Source organism: Benincasa hispida, chromosome 11, assembly GCF_009727055.1.
Source record: "Benincasa hispida cultivar B227 chromosome 11, ASM972705v1, whole genome shotgun sequence".
Classification (NCBI taxonomy): domain Eukaryota; kingdom Viridiplantae; phylum Streptophyta; class Magnoliopsida; order Cucurbitales; family Cucurbitaceae; genus Benincasa; species Benincasa hispida.
This window is the reverse complement of record NC_052359.1, coordinates 46,597,312-46,612,828: the sequence shown is the minus strand read 5'-3', so window position 1 is coordinate 46,612,828 and position 15,517 is coordinate 46,597,312. Positions and strand designations below refer to the sequence as shown.

At 32.2% G+C, this 15,517-nt stretch overlaps 1 protein-coding gene across 6 annotated transcripts; it reads left to right on the top strand.

The window, feature by feature from the left end:
- The first annotated feature begins 952 nt into the window (after positions 1-952).
- Positions 953-11,748, top strand: LOC120090989 (DNA (cytosine-5)-methyltransferase DRM2). 6 transcript variants are annotated; one of them, XM_039048739.1, is made up of 11 exons: positions 953-1,206; positions 3,511-3,565; positions 4,110-4,160; positions 5,782-5,907; positions 6,289-6,388; positions 6,533-6,579; positions 6,977-7,093; positions 7,247-7,346; positions 9,488-9,582; positions 9,742-10,476; positions 11,070-11,748. In XM_039048739.1, the coding sequence occupies exons 3-11, from the start codon at positions 4,158-4,160 to the stop codon at positions 11,502-11,504; spliced, it is 1,758 nt and encodes a 585-aa protein (XP_038904667.1). In that variant the 5' UTR covers positions 953-1,206; positions 3,511-3,565; positions 4,110-4,157; the 3' UTR covers positions 11,505-11,748. The 6 variants fall into 6 exon arrangements, with proteins under 6 accessions (XP_038904667.1, XP_038904666.1, XP_038904668.1 ...); XM_039048738.1 differs by lacking the exon at positions 3,511-3,565 and having other exon boundaries at positions 11,070-11,504; XM_039048740.1 differs by lacking the exons at positions 953-1,206; positions 3,511-3,565; positions 4,110-4,160 and adding an exon at positions 4,456-4,476 and having other exon boundaries at positions 11,070-11,504.
- The last annotated feature ends 3,769 nt before the right edge of the window (positions 11,749-15,517 follow it).

Sequence of the window (15,517 nt, the reverse complement as noted above, 5' to 3'; positions counted from 1 at the left end):
AGAGGTAATATAATTAATGATATTTAAAAGAATCTAATCTCTATACAATTAATAGTAAGTAGTAAGTAAGAAGAAAATTCTTGTAAGTATAAAAATCTAAAAAATATTTATACTTTATAGTAAAAAAGTTTCAGAAGTGCTTTTTAAATGCTTTTACACTTCGTTTATTTTCTAGTTCAACATACTATTTTAAAACTTTTTTCTTATAAAGTGTAAATATTTTTAAATATTTTTTTATATTTGAAAAGATCTGTTAGAAATAATATATTTATCTCTACCAAATATTATGAAATTAAAAGATAAAAGAGAATTTATCAAGGAGGTTAAAAATGTCTACAACGGTTGATAAACTCCACTCATGACATATTATTAAAATTGAGGATATTTGTGAAATATTAGTTATATCGTAGAGTAATTTCCTATTTTTTCTTTAATCATTTGCTTATATATTAAGGGATATTTCTATATAGTTTATTACAGTTTTGTAATAAACATTTCTACAATTCTGGACAAAGGATATTTCTAAAATAGTTTATTACAGGGTTGTAATAAAATATTATATTTACTCTGATTTTTTTACCATTGACATGAAGTTATAGATTTGCAACTATAGAGTTATATATGAAACTAAATATTAGAAAGAATTAAAAAAAGAAAACAATCAATGCAATAAATATATAACTTTACCATAATTAAAAAATTTCCATTAGGAAAGAAAAACAAATAAAAGCGGAAATTGACCTTTGTAAATATGATTTGCAATTATATCATGATTTTTTTTTTTTTGTTATTTTGCTATATTTATAAATAAATAAATTATTTTGTTATATAAAGAAACCGTCTTTATTATTCAAGGATGTGCTGACAAGACCTGACAGACTTAACCCCACATAAATATATTTTATTTATTAAAAAAAAACGAAATAAAATAATTATCAAACGAACCCTAACATAACTCAACCAAAGTTGTAGATCATCAGCATGTACTCTGGTTAGAGTGAAAGCGAAATAGCCAATCCGGAGATTCTACGGCGGAAGACGCCAATTTCCTCTCCGTCTTCGGCGGTTCTATAAATGATTCTCTGATTCTCTCCGGCGACCATCTCTCTGCGCTTCTTCACTCTCAGAAGCGTGATAGAGAGATTTCGCATTGTAACTCGGCATTTCTCTGAGTTAATTTCATCTAAAGAACCTCATTTTTCTTAGGTACGATTTTTTTCCCCTTTTCTTCTCTCTCTAATGTTCATTTCTGAATTCTCTAGATCTAGTAATTTTAATTTTAATTTTGTTCCTCTTTTTGCCTTTCGACGGTTTTGTAGTTTGTGTGTTTTGATTGCTTGTAAAAGTAGGAACAAGAGTTGGATTCATTTTGCATGTGAGATTTCGTGGTCTTCGAGTGGGTAGAATTATCGAATGCTTAGGAAATGAGGCTCATACTTGTTTTTCTTTCGTTTGTTTTCATCATTTCTACTGAAAATTAGACGTTTGCTTTGTTACGGCTGGGGTTGGGAAGATGGAGTTTTCTGGTGGGAGAAGAAAGCGGAAATTAAAAAAGGGGGAAATGAAGAGAGTTTTATTGTTTTATTATTTTTTATATTTATACAAATAAGTTTAATTAAAGTAAGGGAAAAAGTATAGATTTTAACCCCTAACTTAGCAAGGTGGTTCCATTTTTTAACCCTAAAATTGGATAAGGTGTAATTTTCACCTAAACTTTAAAATTTGTTGCAATTTATACCTTGTGGCATTTTTCGTGGTAGAAATCATTGAAAAAAAATATTCTTGTGTACATCCAATGAATTATAAAAAGTATATTTGGTAAGCAATTGATTGGATTTAGACATATACGGCATTGGAGAAATTTGTTAGTTTTGGTGGAGTTATATAATGGTTGGCTTTGTGCATTCATCAAATTTAATTTTGTGCAAAACTTGATTTTTGTTTAATTAGTGAGTTTTTGGAGTTTTTACAATATTATTGTTGTTAAAATTAGTGGGTGCATTAGCAAGAGGGTAAAATTTACAACACTTGTCTAAGTTTTTGGTCCAAATGGATGAAATTGAAAGGTTAGAGTGAAAATTGATATAACTTGCTGGTTTTGGGGAACTAATTTTCCCCTTAAAATAATTTATATAAAGTGTATTGAATAGTATTTTAATTTTTTGAGGGGACCGAACCTTCAACCTTTAGGGAGGAAGGTCATTCCAATTACCATTGAACTAAGCTCACTTTGGCGGTTTAGGTTCGAATAAATTGAACCATTAATCCCTTTAAATTTAACTTGAACCTAATTAATCCGAACTTATTGTTAATTAAAATATATCTACTTATAATAAATCATGTGTGCACGTATCCATTTATTTTTATTTTACTTTCTAGTTACCATTAGATGTTTTACTCCCTGAAATTTTTGGAGTATGAAGTTAAATAGGTTAAGCCACTAATCGCAACAAGTAAATAGATGTTTATGGATATTTTAATACTTCTACCAAAAAAGGATATTTTAAATACTAAAATTTTTTGCTCTGATATAATTCCTTTCTATCTCTTAGAAAAAGGAAAACCAAGATTTTCACTATTTATTGTACAATATTGCAAATAAATGATTTAAACAATTAGAACCAACCCAACTTAAATATTTGATGGTTGGCTTGGAATCTTGGATTGGATTCATTATCTAATTTCTGTAATTCAAGGGTTGTATTTTATCTTGGGCATAACAACTAGAGGTATTTGTGGGTTGGGTTGAAGCACTTTTAAGACCCAACCCAATTGTTTGGATGGTAAAGTTATTCAATCTAAATAACCCTTATTAAATAATGAACCTAACCCAACCCAACTATGTGTTGAGTTGGTTCGGGTTACTCAGATTATTTATTTAAAATTTTATTCTAAAAATAAGTAATATTTTAATGGGTAAAAACTTTATTTTATTATTTTCATATAATGAATTAGGATTAAAAACTCAATCTCAATTGATGAAAATTTTCATTTCAAAGTGCTAAAATTATTTTTAGGATTTGTTAGAGAATAAATTATCCAAAAAGATTATTAAATGAAATAAAATTTAAAATAAATATATGTATATATAATTATATCATAAGTAAAAGACCTACTTTTTAAAATTAATAATAAGTTCGGGTTGAGTTGGGTTGTTTTAGGTGAACCCATGAACTAGTCCAACCCATAAAATTTTCATTTATTTGAATCCAACCCAACCCAAACCGTCGTGTTGGGTTGATCGGGTTTTTCAGGTCAACGAGTTTTTTGAACACCCCTAATAACAATCATCATCTGTGATCTATTACGCCTTCTTATGTGTTATCCTATACAAAGACGAGGGTGGCTTCACCTCCCCACTACATTTTCTCACCCTTTTTCTCTAAGCTTTGGAAGATAATCTTGAAGAAATTTGTTCTTTTCTTGGCTTTTTTTTTCTTTTCTTTTTCTTTTTTCTTTTTTTTTTTTTTAAAAAAAAATTTTAATTTTTTTTAAAATTCTTTTTAATAGGGGTGCTTAGTGAAGATCTCAACATCATTTTGTGGTTTTGAGCTTGTGCTACTAGGTATGGTGTTGTTATTTATTGACTTTTATTATGTGGAAATTTTCATTGAATGGAAATGGGATTTTCCCCTCTTCATGTTAGCGGTCCCGTGCTTTTTACTCGACTTAATGAAAGTTCTTTTGTTTAGCGAAAAGAAAATAAAAACTATTGTTGAGTTCAATGCTGTATTGTCTTACTCTTGTTGATTCATTGATGTTAGAACTTTGCTGAGTTGTTATGTTTGTTAGGCTACCAAAAGGGCTCAAAGGGGACATGGTTTGACAGCTGTTTAAGGATATTTTTTTTTGTTTTTGTTTTATAAACTGTTTTCAAAATTGGTATTATTATTTTATTATACATATTTCGAATTTGAAGTTTTTGTTCGGATTTTGAAGAAAATTGTAGAATATAGAATATGAAGACGCACAATTGGATATTAAGAGAGAATAACTGATTTTTATTTTTATAATGCCAACGAATGAACCGTTTTTTTAGTATACTCGCAAACAACTTGTTTGTTACTCGTATCTCTCGCCTCTCATTTTTTAGTTGTATTTGTTTGCAGCTTGAAGGCCTCATCTACCACTAAATCATAGTCCACCAGAACATAAGGATGGTATGTTTTCTTGGCTTTGTTGAGAAAGTTTATATGTGTTACATAATCAAACACAGCGTGTGAGCGACATGGTTTGTATGAGTATATATATGCAGTTGTGTTTGTTTCTCTTTACTTTTAAAAACAATTACTCTTTGGTGTTTCTCCCTTGAATCCAATATTCTTTGATAGGAAAGTGACGAATATTGTCTCTCTCTTGTCTTTGGTTGAGGAGTTTGTTTTTAGGCTGAGGAGAAAAGATGTCCATGTTTGGAGGCTTTGGAGGGATTCTCTTGTAAATCCTTCTTTCATTGTTTGATGAACCCTTCTTTCGCTAGTGAGTTTTTCTATTTTGTTCTTTGGAGGACAAATATCCCAAAGAAAGTTTAGTTCTTTACCTGTAAGTTTGACACGAACAAGTTAACAATTTGAATCAGCTTCAAGGAAGTTTTCCTTGTTAATTGGCCTGTTTTGTTGTATTCTCTGTCGAAAGGTGGAGGGAGACATGGATCACATTCTTTAGAGACATGAGTTTGTAAGATTTGTTTGGAATGCTTTCTTCTAGATGTTCGACTTCTTGCTAGGTTTCATGTTTCTCTTTGGACCTCAATTTTTAAGATCTTTTATAACTATTCTATTTACACTATTTTTCTTCTCAATGGAAGTTGTTTTCATCCCAGAAAAAAACTGTTAACTTTATATTGCTTTTTGAAGAGGATGAACTAATGTTAGTTACTATTTACTATATTTAAATAGGCTAAGTATATAAGGTGGTTTAATCTTTTAAGAAACTCCCACTTTTGATTCTCAATAGACCCTCCAAATTTTTTTGTTTAATATTTGTTGACGAAGAGTAATGTCCCATTGAATTATTATTTTATGAACATAGTTGAACGCTTGGTCATGCTACTTTGAAAAAATAGATTCTGTTGATGATTGGATGGAATTTTGAACATGATTAAGTTGGATTTCATATGTGAAAAGAGCACCTGAATGACGTTTCTATTGTTGAAGGAATTAGCACAAAAGGATAACAAGCACTTGGAACAAAGAAACTATTATAAAAAGTACAGAGATTAGTTGGGAAACTCTATCTCTTAATCCTCTCACTCACTTGCTTTTCTCACTTTTCTATGACTTGTCTCGTATGTGTGGACATACCTCCAATTTATAGGCAAGAGATATTTGGGGCCCAATCAAAGAGATTTTTCTAGGCTTTAATTTAAAAAATCCGAAATATTTTTTGTGAAGTCTATCCTTATCCAAGGGGAATTTCTTGGAGCCTAAGGAAACATAAGCATCCAGCACATACAATCTCCTAGATATTTGTAGAGAGATATGTGTAGAACCTCCCAGAAGAGTTAAGTGTTGATTTTTATTTTAACATGTGTTCCAACATACGTATGAAACAATGATGTAATTACGTATGAAACGAAGAAGTAATGGTCAGTAAACTTTTTCTTAACAAATCCGTACAAAACATAATGGAGGATTTTTAAAACATCAGGGGAAAATTGAATAATTCATAAGATCAGGGACCATTGTGTTTTTGCCTTTTGAATATCCAACAAATTAGCCTCTTCTTTTCTCCTGTTCTTTTTTATTGTTTATTTTAACTTTCCTTGTACGTTATTTTGTGTAGGCTGGTGATGATTGTGGTGTTGAAGTTGATAACATTGACTGGGACACTGAAGATGAGCTAGAAATTGAGAATATACCTTTAGCCTCTCATACGAGTTTGACATTTCCTGGTGTAGAGGCAAATATGGTATGTTAAGTCTACATTTGTAGTAAAGTTTGTCTGTGTTGTCTTTCCATGATTGTTTGGTGCCAGTTTACTAAAACCTCCTTGTTGGCGAAGTTGTTATTGAGGAGGGTAACATACATCAAGTGTTTGATGATACTGAACTATAAGAAAAATAAATGTGGCATGTGTTATCTTTTATGTAGTTAATAATAATGAAGTATTGTGTGTAATGGACAACAGAAAAATGAAGCTAACATGTCATTTGGTTCATGTTCAAAGCTGTGTTAGCTTTCAGTTTGTTAAAAGGTCTGAGATAATATTATTATGACAATATCAAGCTTAGACGGATGTATAGGTTTTGTTGCATAACTAACTCTAATTTATCTTTTTTTCCTCACGAAGGCAAGCTCATCTGCAGGTCCATCCAACACTAAGATAGTTGATCATTTTATTGGAATGGGATTTTCTGCAAAAATGGTTGCCAAAGCTATTCGGGAAAATGGTAACTTCTTATTTTTTTATTTAGTAAACTTCATAAGAAACTAAACATAAATTTTCTTTATTGAGTAAAAACTCTAGGAATTCTTTTTTCAATCTGAAAACTTCAATAAGCACCTGCATAACTTTATTTTGATGGACTATCCAGGAGAGGAGAATACCGATTCTATACTTGAGACTCTACTCACATTGTCGGTGAGTTTCTTCGATGATTTCATGCTAGGGTGTCAAAGTTAGTATTTTTTAATTATTTTGTGTACATGGAATGGTTCTTTCCCCATCAAAAGATTGCAGTCAAGTCAATGTATGTGAGTGTCTCACACGTGCCTCATGGAATGGGAACATATGACCTATTGTCTTTATCAGTCATCTAAATAACAATCCATATTTTCTTTGCCTAATGATCTGGATTTCTAATGTTCAAGAGGTTGTTGAGATCTGAACCAGTTGTTTTATAAGATACTTGAAGATTGTTGACTAGAAGTCATTACGGCCTTCTTTTCTTGTACTTCTATCACTGACCAGCTACTGTCACCTTCTCTTTCAAATATATATGTACACATGTTGAGCTAATTTATTTTTCTTATGGTAGGCTCTTGAGAACTCTCCTCCAAAGCAGCAGCATGTTGATACCGATGACTCCTTTTCGGATTATGAAGGAAGTTTTCTGGATGATTTTACTGATCTAGACAGTGATTCTGAAAATGAGGTGATTTGATTTTCTTTGGTTTCATGGAACAGTTTGCTTTCTAGTCATTTCGAGGACACGTGTCTTGTAATGTAATGTTGTGAATTTTTTTTGAGTCGATGCTTATTCCTCCTTGCCACTTGATGTTTTATGATAGTTTGGTTCATTGTGTAGGCGACTGCAAAACCTGTATCTGATGTTGACAACAAAATGATGTTCTTGGTGGACATGGGGTATTCTGAAGATGAGGCTTATGCAGCAATAGAGAGATGTGGTTTGTACCTCCTTGTAGGACTTATAAGTCTATAATATCTAAGCATGACTTCTCTGAATTGTTCTAAAATTATTTGCATTCCTCTAGCGTTGCTTTGTTTGCGAAACTTTTCCCTGACATAGTCTCGAATGATTATTATGGGATCAGAAGATTATTTCTTCTTCAGGCTTTGTGTTAGTGCCCGGGACCTGTTGTTTAAGATTTAAGATTTGGAGACAACATGGTTGTTACTGGACCTTATTTCCATGATGATTGGTGAGATTTCATGGAAGCTTTGATTTGTACCTTGTATGGTAGATTCTCAATCAAGCAGCGAATGGATGGGAAACTCTCACGGGGTCTAGAGTTTTGAGGAAGGCGAGGATACACATTACATCATTTCTATATAAGCACTGGAGAGCGTCTCCTTTAAGTGGGGCTCTGCCTTTCAAGTTTAGGAATGCAGGAAATCCTTCATTTTTGTCTTTCTTTGAATTATGGTGGTAATGGGACGGGCTACTTTCCAAAGAAGCACGATCACTTTAGTTTGGCTAGCATGTCTATGTTGGACAAACGTTGGATATTTGGACACTGTGACACTTTTTGGACACGTATCTGACACTTGTTAGTACAGTAGATGTGTTAGACACATTAGTTTTATTAAGTCAAAATAGGACCAACATGTATTAGAAATGGCATCAAACACTTGTTACATATGCTAAAATAGACACATATATGACAAAAGTAATAAAATTTAAGAGTGAAATACATAAAAAAAGAATTTTCAAAAATAGAAAAATAAGGGAAATTATTTACACAAAACAACATGATTTTAATCTTGTTTGATAGAGGTTGATAGAAGCTGGCAGTAGTCTATCACTGTTTATCGGTGATAGAAACTGATAGAAGTTTGTCACCGATAGATGCTGATAGAAGTCTATCAGTGTTTATCAGTGTTTTTTTTTGCTATTTCTGTAAATAGTTTGACATTTTCTTCTATCTGTGAAAATTTCCTTTAAAAAATCAAGCATTTGAATTTCCTCCTTGTTTATAAATGATATATATTTTAAAAAATGTATGTTTTAGTGAACCTGTCCTTGTAGTGTCCATGTCCTAGATTTAAAAAGAAAATGGCATGTCACCTTGTTTGTGTTGTATCTGTGTCTTGTATCCATATCCATGCTGCTTAGCTAGTTCTATTCCAAGTTTAGTCGGTGTTGAATAATAGTGCATCAAGACTTGGAACATAGAGTATTTTGGGTGTACAATTCACCACCAGGAGGATGATTTTGGAAATTTAATTGGCCGAGTGCTTTTCCTCTTTCCATTAAATTATAATAAGTATAAAAGAAAACCTCTCAGTTTGTTGACACCACCCTTTTTTTTCTGTTTGGTTAATGGGAGTCTTTTGTTAATCTTAATTGGATCGCAGATTTCTGAATCTATCTTGGGATTAAAGATTAACAGAGGAAAATTATCAGTAATCAGTATTAACTGCAGTCCTTCGAAGTTGGAGTGATGGTCTTCTAGGGTAGGCTGTGAGGTGGATTTGAACCCTTCTTCATATTTGGGTCTCCCCCTTGGTCATAACCCTAAAAGCATGCCGTGGAAAAGGGTTCAAAGACATTTGTCCTCTTGGAAGAGAAGTTTTTTCTCAAGGAGGGAGACCTACCCTTATCCAGTCGGTCCCTCGGCTGTAATTTCACTTATCAATGAGATTCACATTTCTTCTGAAAAGATAATAACCATAGTAATTGGAAACTAGTTCAAGCCAATTTTTGGTTTAACATGCGTGGGAAGCGCATTCATGAGAATCTTGCTGTAAATTTAGTTGGAATGGTGGTATCTCCTCTTCCTCATTTTATTGTATACCTGCATCTTTTCCTTCATGTCTATTAATGCTTCTCTCTGATAAAAAAATGACCTTTCATTAGGAGAAAATGAAAGAAAATACAAGAGGGCCAAGAATAGGCCAAAAAATGACCTTTTTGTAGACCTATAAAAACAGGTCTACAAACAAGACTGCCTCCAGCCAGAAACATAATATCTTTTTGTGCTTGAAAAGTTGTTGCATTAACTTACTTTTAGTTGGATTCATAATACTTGATTATCTGCTAATTTTGGGTTACTTGGAATAACGGTACTTTTTTTTGACACCGCAGGCGTGCATTCCTCAATTGCAGAGCTGACAGATTTTATATCTGCTGCTCAAATTTCGAAGGCTGCAGATGTTCTTCTTGGAGATCTTCCGGATAGGGTAACTTTTCTATCTAGTCAAATTCTTGATTCTAAAGCTCTGAAGGCATTATTACGGAAAATAAACCCACTTAGACGTCTCTGCTGACATTATTAGAGGCCTTAACACATTGATAATTTCATTTCAATAGAACATATTTTCCCTTGATTATTTGAACAGCCAAAACCGAAGAATCTCAATGGCTGTAGTAAGCTCAATAAGAGAAGGCATTATGATTATGAGGCATGGAAAAAGAAGAAACCGAGGTGCTTTGATGACGACGAGGAGACAATTCGTTTGCCAAACCCAATGATTGGGTTTGGGGTTCCAAATGAACTGTGCCCTACAGTTCACAGAAAAATTCCAGAGGCGGCCATGGGACCTCCCTACTTTTACTATGAAAACGTGGCCCTCGCTCCAAAAGGAGTATGGAATACGATTTCCCGGTTCTTATACGATGTTGAACCGGAATTTGTTGATTCCAAATATTTCTGTGCTGCTGCAAGAAAAAGAGGTTATGTTCATAATCTCCCAATACACAACAGATATCCTCTTCTTCCTTTGCCTCCCCACACTATACATGAAGCATTACCTTTAACAAGGAAGTGGTGGCCTTCTTGGGATACTAGAACGCAATTAAATTGTTTACAGACTTGCATTGGAAGTGCTCGACTGACCGATAGGATTCGCAAAGCTCTTGAAGATTATGATGGCGAACGCACTCCGCCATTACATGTGCAAAAATTTATTATAGATCAATGTCGAAAATGGAATTTGGTTTGGGTTGGAAAAAATAAGGTCGCCCCGCTCGAGCCTGATGAAGTAGAAATGCTTCTGGGATTCCCTAAGAACCATACTAGAGGAGGTGGAATCAGTAGGACAGACAGATACAAGTCTCTTGGTAATTCATTTCAGGTACAAATCTCTTCACTCTCTTCTGTGCCTTATCCTATTTGATCACTATTTTCTTTTGCATATGATTGTGTAAGACCACAATCAAGGATATTGTAGGATAATTAATATGGTTATTAGAAGGGGCATATTAATAAATAGTAGGTGAGAATGAAGTTAGAAGTGTGAAGAATTTTGTGGAATTTCCTTTGGGGAATTTGGGAGAGAACAGCCCTCTCGAAAGGCTATGGGATATTGTAGTTTCTTCATTGATATTGCTACTTATATATATCAATATATATATATATATATATGTATGTATATTATCTATTAGTGTACTTTGTATTCTTTGTGGTTCTTGAGTGTTCTTGTTAGGTAACCTAATTGCTCATTGCTCGAATTGCATCATCCTTATCATTTTTTAATAATTGGGCATCAGAGGCCAGTTCTGGGGTTACAATTATACTCATGGCCCATTCACTTCCCACTAGGATAGTAGGCTTTGCCCATGACCAGCAAAGGCTAGTTGTGGAAGACAAGAAGGATGTCAACCAATCAAGTCTTCGACGGTTGTGATATCTTACAACATATTCGCCTACAACTTTTCATGGTTTCAGGTCGACACCGTGGCATACCACCTTTCGGTCTTGAAGGACATGTTCCCAGGAGGAATCAATCTTCTCTCTCTCTTTTCTGGTATCGGAGGTGCAGAAGTGGCACTTCATCGCCTAGGTATCCCTCTTAAAAATGTAGTATCTGTTGATATTTCAGAAGTGAACCGAAACATTGTGCGAAGTTGGTGGGAGCAAACAAACCAGAAAGGGACTCTGATTGATCTTGCTGATGTGCAAGAGCTAGATGCAGATAGGTTACAATACTACATGAACTTATTTGGAGGTTTCGATCTCGTAGTCGGAGGGAGCCCTTGTAATAACCTTACGGGTAGCAATAGGTACACTCGAGACGGACTAGAGGGAAAAGAGTCCATCTTGTTTTATGACTACTTTAGAATCTTAGACTTGGTCAAGTGTATAGCCACCAAAACTGAATGATGATTTGATTGTAAAGCAAGTCAAGCCCCATCTTTCTGCAGTAAAAAACATGTTATTCTATAGAACAAAAGTAACCTTTTAATTTGTCAATAATCAACTGTTGGAAGATGAGGCTTTAATTCTATCATTATTTGGCCCTTTCAGGCCTGTGTTGTTTAGTCTCTGTTGTACACTATGTTTCAATCATTAGATGAATCAACAAAACTGCCCAAGTGGAGCAGTAAAGAAGTTTATATTTTGCTTTTATGAGGGCTAATACACCTTTTTTATGGTTGTCTTTTGAGTTGTTCATCATCATTACCCTAGTTTTTTTGGTATTCCATTTAGATTTATGCCATGTTTACTACTTCAGCAATCATCATATAACGTATTATTCATAATTCACATAATATTGTTATAACCAAATTTAAATGGGTTCCACTTTGCTAATTGATAACCCTTTTGTCATTTTGTTAACCATCTTTAGATTTTTCTGAAAATATGTTTTTTTTTTTTAAAAAAAAAAATGTTTCAGATGTACCCAGATTTTTCAATGTAGAATTACACGTAAAAATAATATAATAACTTTGTTAAATATATTATTGCATGTTATAAATTCATTTAATTTTTGTTAAATTTGTAACATATAATTCCATAAGTTATAAGTTCAACAGGGGTTCAAACATTTTGGTAGGATTGTGGGATAGGATAATTTTATTAGATGATATGTTTCAAAATGGAATCAAGTGGTAAAATAGTTATGAATCATTAAATGAAGATTTAGAGTTTAAATTGATATAATATTATAATTAATTAGTTTGAGTTTTTAATGGTTGAAACAACTCTAAAAGTATAGCCAATAGAAACATGTGTAGATCCAGAGGGGAGGTTCAATTTAAAGGAAAAAAAAAGGTTTCCATCGGTCATTTCTTAATCTTTATGTAATACTTTTTGTTCTCTCAAAATTGTGCTTAATATCAACTTGATTTCTAGTCTCATATATTTCATTGGAAAATATTCATATACTTTGTAATTTGTTTCAATGTTAGCCTTAGGCACAGTTCTTTTAAAATTTATGAAAAAAGTTAAAAAGAAAATATTCTTATTGTTAGTAGTTGGTCAAAGAACATCAGTACTTTCTTTGAAAAATACCTCCCAACTTTTAAAAATTTCATTAATACTCTTAGTTAAAAAAATGTCATTACCATTAATATATGGACAGAAAATTGTTTATCAAAAACCCATCACTTCTCTCTTTCGATCTCCTCTTACTTTTCTATTTTCCTATTTTCTTAAGTACGCTTTTGCTAACCTTTTCCATCGGTTTCTATTTACTGTCAATCTTTTTCCAATAGCTTGAGTGAACATCACAAAAAGTTCTTTAAAATCATATTCGTTCTATCTCTCTCAAGTTCTCATCCCTTCTTCATATTTGTGACGTCAAATCCTCCCTTATTATTGATGCTGTTAAAACCTAATTCTTGTACACTGTAAAAAATAATATCATGTTTATCTTTAGTTGCGATAAACTTATAAATCAAAAATTGATTTATGGTGTCATATTAACTCACAACTGTAACATAATATAACTTAAACCGATTAATCTCTAACCGATAAACAAAAAGGAGTAGCATAAGAGGTAGCAAGAGGACTAGTTAACTCATGAGATTTTGTACACAGAAAGAAAAAAAAACCCTGAAACAGGGAAAAAAGACCACAAAACTATTCCAGAAAAGCCCACTAGAAGACCAGTTACAAAATTACAATATTATGAAATAAAAAATGCAAAAAGAGCTCCATTCTTCTTTGTAAGTAGTTGCTCATTATTTGATGGCGATCAAGCTCCTCTTATAGATTTAGGTTCAAAGAACTGCCTTCCTTGTTTAAGGCATCAACCAACTTTTACTTCTCAAAGATCCATATGATACATAAATTAGATGTTTTGAGTTGATGGACGCAAAACCACATACATAAAATTCTCTTTTCATACCTAAGATGAACAACTAGAGAATATTAAAAAAATGTAGGAAACTATTTTTTAAAAAAAGATGGTGTCGAAGATTAGCAATATGCCAAGCCTTAAATGGAGATGAAACAATTATCAAAGGGAAAAGGTATAAAGGAGACACAATTACAAAACTTTGGTTGAGTTGAAGAAACTTCATTGGGCAAAATATACAACGGGGGATTTTTTTATCACCATGAGTAGGTGTACAAAAAACCCTAATGATTCGAAAAGCTCGATCAACCCAAGTCAATTCATATTGTTTGAATTGGGTTCACCACAACAAAATTGAGATTTTATGACATTTAGAAACGATCAGATTTAAAATTTGTGACAGTTATTATCAATCATTGTATCGCTTATAAAAGTATGAGCATCAATGACAATTTCTTAAAAATGTCATAAATGGTCTTCTTACGACAATAAATAATTGTCAATAATAAATCATTATTGACACTCATAAATTATCATTGTCAAATATATTATGATAGATTATTGTCATCAATTGACTCAAAATTGCGTATTTTATGTAGTGTTATGGGCATTCACGATAGTTATAAAATGTCAAAAAAGAATATATAGTAACATTTTTTTTCTTGTCAATAATATGTAAACCATGACATTTTATTGTCAAGAATATTCGAAACATGGCAAATGTTTTATGTCTAACACATTTTATTGTCAAAGAATTTCATAATAAAAAACATGTCTTGCTAGTTCGTTGTTTCTTTGAACTTTGTCATTACACACATGATTTTCATAATCAATTAATCATATTTTAATACAAAATTGGTACAAACATAAATAAGAACTTTCATATATAAGAATAAAGTTATAACGTTTTTACAAAAAAAACTAAATACAAGGAAACTATCGGATATCCCCAAACGGGACAGATACAAGCAAACTAGAAGCTAAACTTGGTAAAATCTTTACAAAGAAACTAAATACAACAAGGTAATGCCACGAGTAGATATATTACAATAAGTTTTGTCACTAACTAAACGTCAATCACTTGGCTTGGTAGCTTCACAACTTTAATGGGTTCGTACAAGACCTAGTAAAAACACAATATTCATTTTATAGTTAAACTCAAAGTATCAATGTCAACAATAATCACAACATGTAAATCTAAGCATTCTTTTCATACATCATTCATAGAATAAAAGTTGAGCAATCACTCAATCTATTAATGTGAACAATTAATGACATATATTGGCACCTAAGAACAATTCATACTTTAGTTCAACACAATAGTACCCAAACTATCATCATCATAACGTTCTAACAAACTAAAGGCATGACTAATATGAGCAACAAACATTTAAAAGAGATTTTCATTGTTAGACAAAGAGCTTAAGAATTTAACGTAGCATAAAGTTAAAGTTTTTGTCAATTCACATTTTCATGTTGGCAATGCTTCAACCCAACTAAAAAGTGTTTGAAGGAGTTCGGCATCAAACCAAGATTACAAACATAATAGTTCTAAATGATTGAAGTTAAAATACAACACTTTATAAGAGTTTTGAAAGGAGCTAAAGGTAGTTCACAGCATAAAACATTATAAATAACCTTGTTCATTTGCTGATGAACTTTACATAACCTTGGAAACTCACAAAGAAAATGAAGCCATTAATTCAAGTTAAGCCTAAAAAACTTAAGAGATTTTCCTAGAGTTTTATGGGTTGGATGTGATAAAATAGAAAAAAACAAGAGGAAGAAAAGTGAAGAAAGGTAGATAAAACTTGTTGGATTTAGTGTCCTAAATCTCGTTATCTTGTAGTTTGTAAGTTGTTAATATAAATTATTTATATAATAAAATAAGAAGTATTTTATTTGACATTTAGATGGCATTAACTCAATCCAATAAACTAAGATCCAAAATCGTTCAATAAAACTTGAATAGTATGTAGTAGACATACAAGTAAATCGTGTTCAAGTAATGACTTAAAAGATATGCAGTACATGGTTAAGGTTGGGTGCCTTATCCTGGTGACAATGCGAATATGACCCACTTTGTAATTGTTAC

Excerpts from the sequence above, each read along its gene's own strand:
- LOC120090989 (XM_039048739.1), top strand. Across the intron at positions 6,389-6,532 it reads CAAAGCTATTCGGGAAAATG|GAGAGGAGAATACCGATTCT; the intron begins GTAACTTCTTAT and ends TGGACTATCCAG. Across the intron at positions 7,347-9,487 it reads TGCAGCAATAGAGAGATGTG|GCGTGCATTCCTCAATTGCA; the intron begins GTTTGTACCTCC and ends TTGACACCGCAG.